The sequence below is a fragment of the Rhea americana genome, unplaced genomic scaffold (assembly GCF_003343005.1).
Source record: "Rhea americana isolate MKP2758 unplaced genomic scaffold, rheAme1 scaffold_24, whole genome shotgun sequence".
Taxonomy (NCBI): Eukaryota; Metazoa; Chordata; class Aves; order Rheiformes; family Rheidae; genus Rhea; species Rhea americana.
This window is the reverse complement of record NW_028186357.1, coordinates 586,384-603,098: the sequence shown is the minus strand read 5'-3', so window position 1 is coordinate 603,098 and position 16,715 is coordinate 586,384. Positions and strand designations below refer to the sequence as shown.

General features: G+C 40.5%; 1 protein-coding gene across 2 annotated transcripts in view; it reads left to right on the top strand.

The window, feature by feature from the left end:
• The first annotated feature begins 38 nt into the window (after positions 1 to 38).
• Positions 39 to 16,715, top strand: part of ARMH3 (armadillo like helical domain containing 3) — a 133,802-nt gene continuing 117,125 nt past the window's right edge. The window contains exons 1-8 of one of the 2 annotated variants that reach the window (XM_085306399.1): positions 39 to 81; positions 8,249 to 8,360; positions 8,925 to 8,981; positions 9,103 to 9,249; positions 11,642 to 11,749; positions 12,842 to 12,934; positions 13,740 to 13,814; positions 14,488 to 14,574. In XM_085306399.1, coding sequence (XP_085162525.1) covers positions 8,259 to 8,360; positions 8,925 to 8,981; positions 9,103 to 9,249; positions 11,642 to 11,749; positions 12,842 to 12,934; positions 13,740 to 13,814; positions 14,488 to 14,574 — 669 coding nt within the window. In that variant the 5' untranslated portion in view covers positions 39 to 81; positions 8,249 to 8,258. Of the gene's footprint in view, positions 82 to 295; positions 615 to 8,248; positions 8,361 to 8,924; positions 8,982 to 9,102; positions 9,250 to 11,641; positions 11,750 to 12,841; positions 12,935 to 13,739; positions 13,815 to 14,487; positions 14,575 to 16,715 lie in introns of those variants that run through there. The other variant, XM_085306398.1, reaches the window with a different exon arrangement.

Here is a 16,715-nt window from a genome sequence, read left to right as displayed (position 1 = left end):
CGCTAGGACCGCGCGGCGGCGCCGGGCTCGCGGCGCAGGCGCAGCGCCTGCGCGCTGCGAGGGGGAGCGGCTCGCCCGCAGGTGAGTGCTAGGGCAGCGCGCGGCGGCAGGGAGAGGGAGGGTCGCGCCCCCCCCCCTCCCCCGGCGCGTTGGGGCAGGCCACGCCCCCGGCGGCCCCTCCTTAACGGCTGTAACGGCCGCCTGTAACGGCCGCGCGGGAGCTGCCGCAGCCCTGCCCCGGGGCGGGCGGCTCCGGCTGCCGGCGCTGCCCCGCTGCAGCGCGGGGGGCCGTGCCCGCTGTGAGGAGCCCTCCCGGGCACGCAGAGCTGGGTGACAGCAGCCCCGGGTGCGGGGCATCCTTTCCGGGCGCCCCTGGTATGGGGGCAGCCCTTGCTCGCTATAGCCTCTTCCGTGGGCCCGCGTCTCTGGCGGAGCGTGCTGTGCCGGGGGCTCCGTTYGCCTTCCTGAGCGCGGCCTTGCTGGTTCCTGGAAACTTGCCTCGTGCAGTGGTAGTTCTGCAGTAGTGAGCTGCCTGAGGAGTTTTCAGGCCTGTCTGTGACTGCTTACTGCGCTGCTGYGATGAATAATGTATTATTGCTGCCTGGCTATATTCCGTGAGTGCCTTTGGGAGTAGTTCAGTTGATACGGGTTCCAGCAGACTGCAGTTGCTTAACTATTTGGTTTTGCTGATACAGCTGTTATTGGGCAATGCTGGTAACTGGTTGCTGAAATGGTTTAAGTTAAACATAACTCTTTATAGAAAATTAATGGGAGTTTTTTTATTATTACTATTGCTGATCATTGTTACCTAGCTCACATCATGGCCTTTCAAACAGTTGTATAGKCAAAACAGGGCAGTAAACAGTAACACCAGATTATTATGCTTATAATGGTAAAGGCAGAAGCAGTTTGCTATATAACTCAGTCTCARTCAAAACCCTGTTGACTGTGTTACTGTAAGAAAGTTTTCTCTTGCCCAGGGACTTTAGAGTTGTGTGGAATACAAAAAGCAGTAGGATAATTCAGATCACTATGGTATGCAGTGGTTACAGTGCATCAGCTGTTTCACCTCTTGTAGGAAGTATAACAAAAAAGAATTTTAAGTGGGATTACAGGAGCAAAAAGGATAGCAGGTTGGCTTTCCAGTAACTACAATATAACTTGCTCTCTGTGCCACTTTAGACATCTTCTTCTCTGTGCAAAGAGACTTTGCAGGCATGATATATRCTAGTCAATAACTGTTTCATATTTTTAAGTTGTACACCCAAAAGATACAATGAGGATTTAGCAAGCTACTAGGCTAAGCATGAGCTATCGGATAGCCATACAGGCATCCTTCAGGAGTGGAAGGGTCAAACTCTGCTGCTTCCTGGAATGGCTYTGTGTTGCTGAGTTGCTGTCTTCTGAGTCCCTGTTTTTTTTCCTTCAGGATTTTATACCTTTCCATGTGTTCCCCCCTTTGAATACCTGAACTACTGATGATCCATGTCTCAAAAAACCCTTTCCTTTCTGCAGTTTTACCTTTCTAATTTTGCGAGACTCTACTGTGCAGAATTTTTTTAGAACTTAGCAGTTTCCTTGGAAGTTGGAGCCAAGGTCACACAGCTGTGCTGTATCTAGCCTAGACCTTGGACCACTGGAACACAGCCAGCTGAAGCTCTGGGAAAAGGAGAGGAGGGTTACAGGGAGAATACTTTCCTTCAGAAGGAAGGCATCTGAAAAGATTTGAGTGGCATAAGCACTTAGGTGTGGAGTATTTCATGGTGAATTAGGTGGATTGGGTTTTGGAGAGCTTGAAAAGTGAAAATCCAAAGAGACTTTCTGATGTGAGAGCTGAGCAGTGTAGCCAGGGATGCAAAAAGGAGGTGTGATGAAATGAAAAAATAGCTGGAAAAATGATCTGAACAGATAAGGGAGGAAGCTTGTGATGTCTAGAGGGACTTGACAGGAAGAAGCTTAAGTAGTTGATGKTGTGAAGTTGATGGACTGAGTGCTATTTTAACTGGCCTGATAGAAATGAAAGACAGTTAGGGTGAAGTGTTGAAAATGCATGTTTTTCTTTTATATCATTGCAACAGCAGGTGTAGTAGGAAACAGTTTGTTGCTGTATCTGTGCTAGGAAGCTTCTCTTCCTGTTTTTCAAAGAGAGAAAATAGGTCTATGTTGGTGTAACTAGATTGTATGAGGTATAAGCACATATACTTCTACTGCTCTGYGCAGGACGGGAGGACTTGCTGGTAAAAATAAATGTACTGAGACTATGCTAGAGATATTACTTGATACTGTGGAGAAAGAAGTAGGATGCATGAGTTTGTCATAAACACATCCTCTGAATTAATTTCTTGTTTTATATTTCATAAAGGCACTTGGAACTTTTGCTAGGTTGGCATAAGGCTTGCATGTTCTTGCTGTTAAGCATTCCCCTTTCTGGTAGGCTATGCACCTTACAGTTGCGTGGGAAGATGCAGTCTGAGCAGTTTTAAGTCCAATGGACAGTAGACAAATAAGGTTGTAAAGAATGAACGAAATCTAAAAGTAGCGTAACTGTGTTTCAACTGCTACATGTCTGATTAGATCAGGGCTTATTATAATCTTGATGTTGTGCACAGGTTGGATGTAATGTGTGTGAGTAGCGGAGTTAGTGATGAAATAAAATATGTGAATGATATGTTAGATGAGAGCAAGGTGGCCTTGCTGTACAAGTGCAAGGAACTGTGTTTAAAAGTGCTGTTGTCAACAGGAGGAGCTGAGGGTTCAGGAAGGTAAGATTTGGCAGATCATAAGCTGCAAGAGGTCTTGTAGCAGGAATGTAAGAGTAGGAACTTGGTCATGATGTTATCTAAAGCCTTGACAAAATTTAGCTCTTTGCTCTCCTCTGTCTTCACTGCTGTTCTGGTAGGTTGCTGTTAGGTGATCATTACCACCTAACAGGAGGTTTTAACACTGGAGCTTGGACTGGATCAAGGCACCGTCCATGCGTTGAGATTCCTAAAYTCATGTGCAGGATGCAGTTTGTTCATCACTTACTGTGGTAGATGAGTGCTGGAAGCTGATTTAACTGCGTGGACCTGGTATTGACTCTGCAGATTCACCACATAGATTAAGTGCAAGTTTTTCCTAGGATTTAAGAGATGTGTGACTACTTGGATTATGGTTTAGAATGAACACTTTAGAAGCCATAGGTTAACTTTAAGCAGAGGTTTGTTCTCCTCTCTCACGATTTAGATAAATTATGAACAACTTTCCTTTAAACTTAAAGGTAAAGTCTTCTTAGTAGAAATGTCCTTCAGGTTGTAGCTTGAATTTCTAAAGCTGTCGTAAATGATTGCTGCTGCCAAAACAGCAGTCCTGTCCTTTTTCTTCTCTTTGAAAGTCTGCAGAGGAGTCCAGGATTATTCTGCTGCAACCTGTGATAAAATTCTCTCAGCGCTGAATCTCTCAGCTTAGCTTGTACTCTGTAGCTGAACCAGACTTTCTGACTACAAGCTTGTGCTTGCTCAGTCCTTTTCTGTTCAAAGGTTTTAATCTTTCTTCACTAGCTTTTCTTTTGTAACCTTTGTCTTGTGACTCGGGAAGAAAGTCCCTTCTACCTCCTCCTGTTGAGGGGGAAAATGTTTTTCAGCCCCTTTGCCAGCTTACTGTTAGTCAAATGTCAGTCCTAAAAATTAAGTGTTTTCCATTAGTCTGGGTAGTGTCAAGGCCTATTTGACTCCATTTGGATAGAGAGTTTATGTGATGCAGCTGTTGGCAAATAAACATCTCTGTRGTAACATCATAACAGCTGAGTTTCCATGTTGTACAGACCAGATCTTCAAAGGAACAAATGTAACTGAAGGGTGGAGAAGGGATGGTGATGGCAGAGAGACATCTTCAGGAAAACGGCAGATGTGAGACTTGTTTCTGGAAAATTGCAAAGTAACTTGAAAGGCAAAGTGTCTTCACGCTAGGACACTGGGTACCTGCAGTTGGTGGCTGGGAAGTATTTACTAGCCTTGAAATTGTTTAAACAAGTAAGTCCAGTCTCATCAGCAATGGTGAGTGAAGAGAGACTGGATTCTAAGAGCACTAGTATCTCTGTTCCTACTCGGAGTCTTTATCATTGACTGAGGTCCAGGACTTGTTTAATGGCATTGGCAGATTAATGTGTATCACATAATTTGCACTACCTTTTTCAGATATAGAATAAATAGTTTGCCAAGTAAATATATGGAAATACTATTTTATTCCATCTATTTCTTTTCTCTTTAATTAGCCAAGCAGTGTAGCAGTATAGTTTGAGGAGTCCATTCTGAAAAAAGTGTGTGTGTGTGTGTGTGTGTGTGTGTGTATATATATATATATATATATATATATATATATATATATATATATATAAAATGTATGTATGTTTTGCTGTATATAGAGGTTGTGTGTATACATCTGCAAACTTGAAAGCATTCAGATTTGTTAGCCTGGAAAAAAGCTAAAACTAGTGCTAAATTTGACAAGCTGCATACCTGCAAGAAATAGAGGAATATAAGATTTTGAATCCTCGTGTTGCTGTAGGTTAGATATGCATTAATGTTAGTGTTCTTTACAATAATACTCTCACCATCATAAGGAGACCTACACAATGGTAAGTCTTTAAGGGAGCTGAGTGACAGTGTAGACAAACCACAGTTTTGAATGTGTTTTAAGTGTGTGAGTAAACCTCAGTTTCAAAATGTCTCTTTTGTTGTTTCTGTGGATATTATAACCAGAAGTCAATAGCGATGTGTTCATCTGAATGTCACATGTTTGGTTTGAATCTCTGCTGTGACTTTTGRAATGAAATGGAAGGGAGTGGATCGTTTGATATGCTCATTCCTTTGCTTCTGACTGGATCAGCTGATTCTGGGATTGATGACAGATAAGGCAAGAGTTTTGCCTGAACTCCTGTCTGCCATGGCTTTTGTCTTCATGCCTTTGAGGTGCCAAGAGCTGAGCTCTGTCTAGGTTTCTTTTAGTCCCAGATGAAGCATTGTGGACCTTCTGCAGCACAGCAAAGTACTTACTGTTCTAAAAATTCACATGCATAYTCTTCTCTTGTCCCTGAGGGACAGTGTTCCTATGCATTGGCTATGGCAGGATTCATTTAGCAGCATGTGTTAATGGAGCTGACCTATTGATAGAATAAATTATCCATTTGAACCTGAAATGTGGAAAATGTACTGAAACTTTTTAACTGTGATGCATTTAAAGGATAATTGTTAACAATAGTCAGTCTCATTGCTTTCATAAAATGTCATAAAGGCCTCATGACRTGATGTTTCTATAACTTCTATAAATATTTTGTGCATTTAACTCGTGTTTTCTGCAACAGACTAAGAGGTCTCTCAGCAAAATGCGGTTTTCTGCTTCTATCTTCATGACATCTGGGCAATGTAATTGCATAAAGTGAAAAGAAAAAAGCCATTTGTACAGGCCTGATCATCACAGGTCATGAAATCAGCACAGCCTAATAAAGCATTGGTATGAAAGGAGACTTTTACTTTTCTCCTCTTGTTCCTCTATATGCTTATTTGTAGAATAGCAAATTATAAACAAGAGCATTATTTAATCGTTGCCTCTAGCAGTCGTCTTTGTACATACTTTGTGCAGCTCAGGCTGAGAGAACCTGAATCCAATTCCCAGTTTGACAGAGATGAGAATTTTCACATGATCTTGTAGTCCCTCTGATGCTTGCTCAACATCAAGTGTTTATTTCTTGTGGGATTTAGACTTTTTCTGTCTTTCTATAAGTGTAGGAAAAATATTCAAACATGTTGTCATATCTCTGAAATTTAGGGTGTAGGCAGAGTGTATCGATCTTTTCCTGTACATACACAAACTTGATACGAGAACACTGACCTAGAAGCCCTGCTAGTTAGTTCATTAGTTCTGACATTGGGATTCATTAGCAGTAATCCAATTAGAAGCACACTGATGGATGTGTGTGTATGCTGGGGCTGGGGGCTGCCCAGAAACTTACAATTCTAGTTGCAAGATGATTTTGTACAATTTTGGGCAAAATTTATCTTGCTAGGCTAAAAGTGACGTTGTTCTTGATTTGATTTTTAATAGATTTCTCTCTATTTCCAATTAATGTCTTATTTCCCATGACAGTTTAAAAATAACTTAAAGTCTGTAAAAGGGAAGCTATCAAGATGATTGAATAATGTATTCTCTATGTTAGACTGAAACCTTTTCTTCTTTTTAACTGGAAATACAGACCTAGCAGACTACAGAAATACTTTCCTTATCATATAAGGTTACAGTGCAGTAGTTCCTAAGCTTGCTTCTGATGGAGTTTCTTGGGACTGTTTCCATTTCCACCCTTGCAGACACAAAACAACCCTTTACCACCCAGCTGTGCATCCTCCCTTCCTGGCTGGAAGAGAGGACACCTCCTCCCCTTCTTATAAATGCCGACTTTCAAGTGTGAGATCTGCTGCTCTCTATCCCACCCTTTGCCTTCCCATCCAGACTGCTCTTGCCCTTCACAGTAGGGTAGAGCCTTTTGCAGCAGCACCAATTCTCCAGCCCCAAAGCCATTTGAAATTGAGATTTATGGCTCAACTGATGGGTGTTTGAATAACATGTGGCAGATTCTGGGGGCCTGGGTATCCTAGTTGGATGCACAGTTGTAGTCTGAAGGTGATCAAAATCTGTCCGCAATGGAAGAAATATGGGGGAGGTGTGGCACTGGCATTCACTAGTCACTGGAACCTGCTCTTGGAGGGAAAGCTGGATCTGCATGTGCTGTGATTGTGGAAGAGGTTCAGGCAGTCTGCAATGAAGGCTAAATCCAAAGCTGTCTCCATGGCTGCCAACTCTGAAAGCTCTGGGGTCTTAGAGGCAGAGTGCAGTGTCCTTACCTCTCTATGCATAATTTAGCATGGCTGAGTGTAGCAGCCCTGTGTGTCTGCCCTTGTTTTTCTGGAGCGTGACTTAAGTCAGACCTCTGCCTGAGATATGCTGCTGCCATGTATGTAATTACCTTAGAGTTCTGGGAGAAAGGCTGAGTGCTCAGGGATACAAGCCTGGTCCAGGGATATAAGAGGGGATGACATTCCCTTCTGGCTGGGTAGCTATGACGCTGCTGCAGTGATAGAGCAGGTGAGAGTCCTGCTAAAGCTGTGGTGCTTGCCAGAGAATTGTGATTGGAGATAAATTCATATTTACAAGATCAGACTGGTGATGTACGTTGCAGCACTGGATTGAGAGTATGTTGAAAGTGATGCATTCTCTCAGCCCTACAATGACTTGAYTGTAGGAGTGTTCAGGACTAAAGCTATGACTGTTGCTTTTTGTTTAATTAACATCTCATTTTATAGTAACAATACTTCTTAGATTTTTTTTTTAATGGATAAGCAGTGAGTGTGAGGCACCAATTACTTAACTTTAGTCAACCCTGTTTTTAGAAAATTTCCTTTTCTGTGAAATGGACTAGGGAACTGATCTGATTAAAAACATTCCTGCACACTGTTTTCTCTGTGTTCTTCCACCCTCYTCCTAACCTAAACCAAACATGATGTTTTTGAAGCTGGGGCACTTCTCTGGCTTGATTTGTAGAGCACCTGGCACAACTGAGGAGTGTCAAGGTAGAGAAGTAGGGATGAGCAAGAGTGGCTGGAGTGCTTTAGGGAGGTTTTGCAGCCAAATGCTTCCTGCTGTTGGACATAGCCTCGGAGTGCAAAGGCAGAATTTGAAGTGTGTTGGTAGGCAGCAAATGAAACAGACTTTTTTCAAACAGTTTCAAGAGCTCTTTGTCACAAGATATTCCTGAGACTTGATCAGCATCAGAAAGGACTGGGTATCCATTTGATAACAAGCATCACAGTTCATACAGTGGGATTTTATATGTGTACACACACACACACACACACACACACACGTGTATGTATATATATATATATATATATATATATATATGTCTTGCTCTGAGTTATGATTTGACTTCTAGCAGAGTAGGATTAAGAAGAAATTTTATCTGTGAGCAGCTTATTCCATATCTGCCTGTGGTTCGACTTTTGCATCTTTCTTTGAAATCGGATATAGGACCAGACAGGACCTATGGTTTGATTTCTTATCTGGTACACTTACTAAAGCTGYTGCTTCCAACTTTTGAGAGACTTATTAGTGTTTTAGTGTAATAAAGAAATCTCATGGTTKTGACATGCCAGATATGCCTTGAAGAAAAGTTTAAGTTTTCTCAGGGGTTTTTGTTTGTTTTTTTTCTTATCTTTAGGCTATACAGCATGGCCCAAACAGAGAAGAAAGGTGGGCTGCTCCGGAAATCTTCAGCCTCCAGGAAGCCATTGAAAGAGAAAGTTGTGTTAATGTATGATGAGATTTTCATGGTAAGGACTCAAGCACCTCTTGTTTTGCAAGTGCTGTGTTAAATTTTCCTGTTTTAATTTATGCTGAAGGCTCTGCGTGGTAGATTCTTCTTGCAAGGTAGGTATCATACAGTGTAAGTATCTACTTCAGGCTCTCCTGCTATCATGCTGAGCACTCTACTTCTCTTTCTTATTTTCACTGTGTCCTGTTGTCCACCAGGACTGTTTCTGATCTAAAGGAAGTCATGACTTTGAAGTTTAATGAGTTGGGAGACAGAAGACGTATGCAGTAAGAGGATAGATAAAAGGGTCCTGGAGTGTTACAAGAGCTATTTTGACATTGTTTAATTTAGGGGGAAAAACTGCTTATTGAAAAACAAAAATAGAGAGGTGTCCCAGTTGAGAGCTGCTTCTATTTGTTATTCCACTTCTAGGAATCTGTGCAGATAATATTCTGTACTGTAAGATCACTTGTGTTATCTGGAGAAATGRTTCGGATTCTGAGCTACTTGTGATAATTTTTGTTTAACTTTTTGGTTTTGGTTTCTTCTGTTTCTCTCTCATGACCATTCCTTTCTCTTTTAGACCGAAGACCCCAGTAAATGCAACCCCAGGTTTTGGGAAGAGCTGTTCCTCATGAAGGTAACAAAAAAATGAATATCCTCTGATTTGCTGCTGCTGTTTTGACTGTCAGTGCAAGGACTTGCTTTTCTAAGCTGTCAGCAGTTGTGTAATGTGCATGAACTGCTTCTTAACCTGACAGGTCAACTTGGAATATCTAGAAGGCAAGCTGGAGGCCCTGGATGGGGAAGAGTTAATGAAGATAAAAGATAACATCAACTGCTTGTTCCAGCACTGCATCCAGGCACTGAGTGAGGAACACCCAATCAGAGTGGTCAATTCACTACAGGTACCAGACTTGAGATACAGGGAATACTCTTCTGCTTCTGATGAGCCAATATGTTTGCTGATGGTATCAAGCATCTTGTGCTTATTTCTTTAGTTGTGAAGAGAAGTGGTATCTGCTGAGTAGTTGCTAGTCATTTGGTGTGGAGGTTACAATTACGGTTGCTTCAGTCTTTGAGAAACGGTAGCTTGTTTCAAAACTTTAAGAGGACCTGCTATTGCAGGATGAAGTGGATGGGAATGGAAGGACAAGATGGGCTTGTTCATATCACAAGCTATTGGTTTTATGGCTCAGTATTASTCTGTATACCTTTGTCTACCTTCTGCTTTCACTTGTTTTCCTCCTTTTAGCCTATTTTTGAATTGCAATGTTGTTCAAAAATTAAATAAAATTCTGGAGAATTTAGTATTTATACAGGAGACTGTCTTTGGGTAGCATCCTAATTGGAAGCTGTGAAGAATTGTCATCCAGAAMTAAAAGCCTTTTTCCTGCAGGTTGCCCTTATCAAAGGTGTGCAGTCCTGTGTCTTGCACAGGAGACTATCCTCTTTAATCTTGATGCTTGATGTTACCAGTTCTCAAGCTGATTCTTGCAGTTTGGCAAATGCATATGTCACAGCTTCTGTCAGCTGTAAGAATACAGCATATGGGTTTCAGATTTAGAAGTCATCTGTAGGAGGCATTAGAGTAGCAAGCAGCAACAAGCTGTTGTGAAATGGAATATTTACACCTGTGATGACATGCGATCTTGCTCGCTTTTTTTTTCTTGAATTATTTTTAAAGGATGCTATTAATATTAAACATTGTAGTTACAGCTACATAGACAGTCCAGCCCAGCTGTGAATTCCCAGGCTTGAATTCAGGTGCCCTGCAAAAATTGGGTCAGGGTTTCAGTCCAGAATCTTGCTATGTGAATGTAAAGAGAAACCAGATCATGTCCTGAACGTGGGTTGGGAAGGGGTTCTCTTAATCACACTGTGTTTATTGTGAAAGGTGATTCTGAAGCCAAAATATACATAAACACTTTTTTTCCTCTTGAGAAAGACCATACTGGTTGAATGTTTCTGTAGTCCCTTATCCTGTATCTGACAATAACCCAAAGAAGGATGCCTACCTTGCCCTTTTGCTTCTGTTACCATTCTAGAGGTCTGCTTGTTCTTTGTTGTCTGCCAGTCTCTGGCTTTGCATCTTCTGAAACTTTTTTTTTTCCTCATAGATAAGTTCAAGCTAGAATCTTAAACTGCAAAGGTTATATTCCTCCCCATTCCCCTCTTCATAGACCTGCAAGGTGCCTGATGACAAAAGTCACCACARCCATTTCTTCTGTTGGGGCAGATGGGACATCTGCTCTCTATAAATTTTTCATAATATCTGCTGGAAGCATTGTGTGGTCTGATACCTATATGTTGCCAATGATCTCCAAGAATTCAGTGTGACCAGGAATTCAGTGCTGCAGCAAGAAATACAGAGGAGGTTAGGTTTAGGTCCTTAGTTTGAAGGACCTAAATTTGAAGACCAATAAAGGTCCTCAAAATCACTGAAGTGGTTAGAAAACTTAGCTGCTTAATAGCCTTGAAGTAATTTTTCTTGTTTCTTGGCAGAGATGCAGATCATTGGTCAGACTTAGTACAGCATGATGGTGACCAGGCAAAGAATGCGTGCTATATCATAGAATCATAGAATTGGTAAGGTTGGAAGGGACCTCTGGAGATCATCTAGTCCAACCCTAAACGAGTGGCCCATATGGGGATCAAACCTATGACCTTGACATTATTAGCACCATGCTCTAACCAACTGAGCTAAACCTAACCCTGTAATCTAGGAAAAGCATCTGCTGTGTGGACAGGCATAGTGTGAGCAGTTAAGTTATATGGATGTCTTTGGCATGTTTAGGAGTTAATCTGGAAAGCTCTAATGTATATCTATCCTCATGGATATGGTTAACATAGGATACTGCTTCTGCCTTGCAGTTTCCTGATCAATATTTTTTGGCCTTAAAGCCGCAATTAGATATTTTCCAGAGTTGTGTTCCTGCCTAATGATGTCTGAAGAGAATAGTACAAATTAGGTCTGTACAGAAGAAGCCACGAGATTGCCTTTCTTCAAAGTGCTGTGAAATGAAGGGGTGAATAAACAGGAAGAATATGGATAAATGTATTTATCTCTAATCTTTGAGTCCTCAGCATCCAAAATATTCCTTAGAAACAGTAGAGGTGTAAGAATTGAGACAAACATATGATTTCCAGGCTGGTAGTATTCATTCAAATATCTGCATTTTGCTAGTCCTCTGAGGATATTGTAGGGCARGTTTTGCAGTTGATTTCTAGGTTGTGGCCTTACATCTTACACTGATCTCTTTCTCTCTCTCTTCTTTTTTTTTTTCCTCCCCTTTGCAGACTTTGTGTGCATTGATTCGGGGCGTTCATCAAAAGAACAAATCCACCTCTGGGTTTGACATAATCAACATGCTTGTGGGTTTTGATAAGGCAGAGCTATGTATGAAGGTGAGACCTTGGAAATGTAAAGAAATACTCTGCTGCACCCCAGCCATATTGCAGGGGCAGTTTGTAGGCAGCTGTGTCCACTGATATGTGCCTATTTAGGGAAGTACTTTTACCAGTTGTTACATGCAGCTCTCTCAAAGTTGTTACCTGCAGGAGGCACAAAGAAGGATAATTTGGATCCCCATGTTTGTTGTAACAACAGAGTGCTTTCTTTTCCTTTCCTTTCCTTTTGTGGTGTAAATACATTATGGTTAAGAAATCTTAAGGCAAGGAAAGACTGTCACAGGCCATTTAGTCCCTATCCTTGAGCSTTATAGCTTACCTTTTGATTTTTAGCTGATAGTCATAGCCTTTGTGCTATGATTCCCATCAGCACATATACTGCTGTAAATTTATTTGGTGCTCATCAGGTGCTGAGCTTTGGGAAAAGGAAATGGGGATAAAGCTGAATTCCTGTTTAATCTTTCATCTTCCTCCAAAGAGAAGAARTATATTTTGGAAAAAATTCTAAGCATTTACTTAGCTGTTAGAATTATGCTTTTCCCTTAAGAATAAATGTTATCTGTCATTTAGTTAGTAATTTGGAAAACAATTATTTATGAATATTTATCAAATAGCTATACAGTATTTATTCTGMATAATAACAAATATATGCACTGTTAAATTGGAGGCATGCTGCTCGAGACAAAAATGTCTTGATGTATAAAAGAAAAATGGGGAAATGTTGAAAAAAGAAAGCACAGATAATACTGACTTGCAAACAGAAAGATCCTAGTYGCAGAGCTCAAAAGTACTACGTGAATAAAATATATTGTTATATGTATAAAAAATCCTTTTGTTTTTGGGGAAAACTCTTTGAAAATGATTGTGATGGTCTGTGTATAGTCATTAAAATGTAATTAACAAAACACAGCATTGAGAACCAATGATGTGAACATAGCCTGTGGTATATAGCAGTTGTAATGGTTTAATTACTGATTCTGGAACAATGTGACTTTTTTTTGGARACATTTGATATAAGAAGTCTTTTTTTGAAGGTTCAAGTACAGGAATATCAGTATAACCTTAAATGATATAATTGTTTTTCTGTAGAATCTGATGGAGAGCTTGGACTCGCTTCTCTGTGCGGAAGGTTCTGAAAGCCTCAAAAGTTTGTGTCTGAAGCTACTTCTCTGCTTGGTAACGGTAAATAAGCATTAGCCGTATAATAACTTAAATGTTTAAATGGAGCCACATCTTGAGGGATGGAACTATTTCCAAATTTAAGCAGAATGCTGTAGTGTGACGCTTAAGAGGAAGAAACTATTAAAGAGAATAAGGATCAGCCCAGAATATGGCCTCATTGCACTAACCGTGGTACTGACACAGACTGGCAGACTTTCTGCTATAAAGACTTTATTATTAGATAGGTGCCAGCAGGGGCAAGAGACAAAGGAGGAAGCATCAGTTATAGTCACATCTTTTTTTAGGGAAAGAGATAGATACTTGAGAAATCTCAAATAAATGGAAAGAAGGGAGTAAAGAAGAATGGGCGGAAGAAAGAAAAAGAAGTGTGGAGTAGATGGGAGTGGCAAGAATACGAAGACTGAAGAAGTTGGAGCAAATGGCCACTCAGCATCTCTTGGAATAAGATGCTCTTGGAGCATCTGGGTCCTGCTTTTTCCTTCTCTGCCTGTAGTATAGCAGTCTGCTTCAGTGACTGATAGTATTGTCACAAGACTGTGTGGAATATGAATCTGCAAAAGAAGTGGGAAGCTCTTTGTATGTGGGTCATGCTTTTTGCCAGAGAGAGATGTAGGAGTCAGGACAGATTTCTTTTACTTCATGTCTAGCTCTAGTGCTGTTCACACACTTGACTTGCTAAGTGTGAGATTCTAGACAAATGTGTCCATCTGGTAGTATAACTCTTTGGTTTCTGGTGTGTGCCAGAGGTAGGTACAGCACATTGAGGGATTTCAGATCAGACTTTGAAACTTGTGTTTGCACTCAGGTGACAGATAACATCAGCCAGAACACCATCCTGGAGTATGTGATGATTAACAGTATCTTTGAAGCTATTTTACAGGTAAGAGTTTTTCCTCTGGTAGAGGGAGGTCTTTCTCCATAGTGTTAGCTTTCAGTCATAGGTTTGCTTTTAACTTTCAAAGCAACATAGCTAGCTGGTGCTGCGTGTCATTTCCATCCACCGCCACAGCTCACTCACAGGGTTGTGGGCTTCTCTTGGCTTCTCTCATCTGCTGTTTTCAGTCATTGAGTCTTGAAACTATTTTTGCTTGAGACATTTGTGCTCAGATAGAAGCAGAATAGGTCCATGGGCTAATTTCACAGAGGAGTTCTTTGTCAGAGGAACTTGTTTCTAAAGTCAGTCTGGATATATTGAAGCTATTTTCTGCTCTCTGATAAAGTTACACTTTTTAGAAGTGGAATTGGGTGTGGGGAAACCCACACAAACTGCACAAAGAATTTTGAGTGCACTGAAATACTGTCCAGTGCTGTTGAGAAATATATTTGCCCTTTATACCCAGAAATCCTTTATACATCCCCTATGATAAAAATAAATTTCGTTTTGTGGAAACTGAAAACTTTTTAGAAGCACTGATGTTCCCAAATTAAATACCATCTTTCACTTAGCACGTAATTTTCTCTTATGTGTATGTTTCACAGCCATGTGTGGTGTAAGATCCATTGCCAGTTTCCCAAAGCAGGCCTGAACAGAACAATGTGATTCTTTATTCTAGATTCTGTCCAGCCCGCTTAGTCGCAGAGAACATGGCTATGATGCTGTTGTCCTTCTTGCCTTGCTGGTCAACTACAGAAAATATGAGGTAGGTGTTCTAAACAGATAACAGGAAAAATCCCTTTTATTTTGTTAAAAACTTAGAGGCCAATGTGRATTAATAAGACCTACAACATGTTTTTTTAACAATATAAACTATAGTTATGTGCTGGTAGCCTGATATGTTATAGATGCTTCACAAGGCTTTGCAAGATGTTTACAGACACTTGCATCTGTCTTTGTATGTATATATGCAAATATATATGATGTCCTTACAGTTAGTTTTTGCATCATGAGAGAAGCTAGCCAGGAGATTTGTGTTTCCTTAGTGGAAGCATTTTGGAGAAGGTCCTCTTCCAAGRGTTACTAGTGTGCAGAGCTTGCATATTTCCATCTGTGTGTGAGTATGCAGTTATAGTCCCCAAAGTAAAAAGAGTTGTTAGTCATCACCTGACTGTCAGACTAAAGGAGCGTATATCCCCAAAGAGATTTTGAAGACATGACCAAAGACTGAGTGGAAACATCATAGCTAGTATATGCAAGAGAAGTCTATCTCTATTTGATTCCTCTTCAGGAAACTTYATTCATCTTTATTTTTCTGAACTGTGCTACTTTGTGGTGCATTCCCATTCTTTCCTGATTTTTATTGCCTTGAAGACGACACATGGAATGTCAAAAAGCACCATAGTGATGACACTTTTTTGTGTGAGGCCTGATGTTTCAATGATCTATCTTAGTTTTTTTCCTGCAAGTGGCAAAACTTTATTAAACTTAAATTGGTGGATAGAAAAAGAAGGAAAGCTTTGGAATGCACCTTCTGCAGTAGGATTATTGAGGGGGGAGATCCCTACCTGGCTTTAAAATTGAGCTTGTTTGRATTATGAATAGACCTGTTAAATAGGCCAAGGCAAGGACTAGATTAAATTACTGAGACAATCTATGTTTTCCCATTCCTGTGAATAYTGTCCACATCTTAAATTGTGGATACTGTTCAGTCTGTGCCCTTGCAGCATAGAGCCGGAACATACAGTTTGGTTTTAGTATATGACCATTAGGAAAAACTAATGGGAATGATATGGGTAAGATTATTGCCAAGGACAGACTGGGAAGACAGGGGTCTCATTGCCTGTGTTATGCCTATATCTTGGAAGTGGAATTGAAACTGGTTCTGTGCAACAGTTACCTGGCTAGCTTGTGTCCTCTGAGCAAAGTATATAACTCTTTTCCTTATTCACATTGATGATAGCCTATTAGTTTAAGCATTCAGCTAAAGAGAGAGAGAGCTGTCTAGTCTTGTTCCTGGGCTGTGGATCCCTGTGTGCTATAGTTTATCTCATTAGTAGGTAGAGGGCTTTGAGTACATAAGACTTGTCCTTTGCTTTCAGCGGTAGTTTTCTGTAGAGCATCTAGTTGGTGTCAGGTGCTCTGGAAAATGCTGTCCTAAATGTCTTTGAATTGGGCACTCAAAGGAAATTAACTGTGCTGATGGTTTTAAGGAAAAAAAAAAACAAAACAAACAAACAAAAAAAAACCACGCACAATATGTACAAAACAAGAAAACAGATCCAACCTGAGGCAGATGGCAGATGTCTGGCAAGGAAAATTTTAGAATGCATAGTATGTGTATGTGTTTTTCCTCTCATTTTTTTTTCTTTTTTCTTTTCCTTTTTTTCCCCCCCAGTTTGACTGTGCTACTATTGATAGGTTCTCTTTTGTTCTGAACTTCACTGGTTGCCAACCTGCGGTTCCAATTGCTTAAGAAAATCTAATTAGTCTGAAATTTTTGTTAGCTGACTATGATTTTTTTTTCTGCTTAATGAGAGTATCAGTGTGTGCATGAATGTGTTCTTTCATATTTTGGGGATGCRAATTTTCTAGTCTCCTTTCAGGTTCCCTGGGGGATAGCTGTCTATGATTTCATTACTAGTGTAGTGACCTGAAATTCCAGTTTGCTCATTAACTTCTGTTCTAGGAGTAGGAGTGATATATACATTTTTAGATGGAACCTTTAAAGGGATGTCATTGATCTGAGACCTAATAATTTTAAAAATTTGTTCCTGGTATGTACTTACTCAAGTGTTCAACTATTGTTTTATAATTTTCTCTGAAATGTGGAATGAGATTGGAAAATATTTCTTCCTTGCTGCTGTGTGAAGGAAGCATAAAAGGGTARCTGAACGATTGACTACA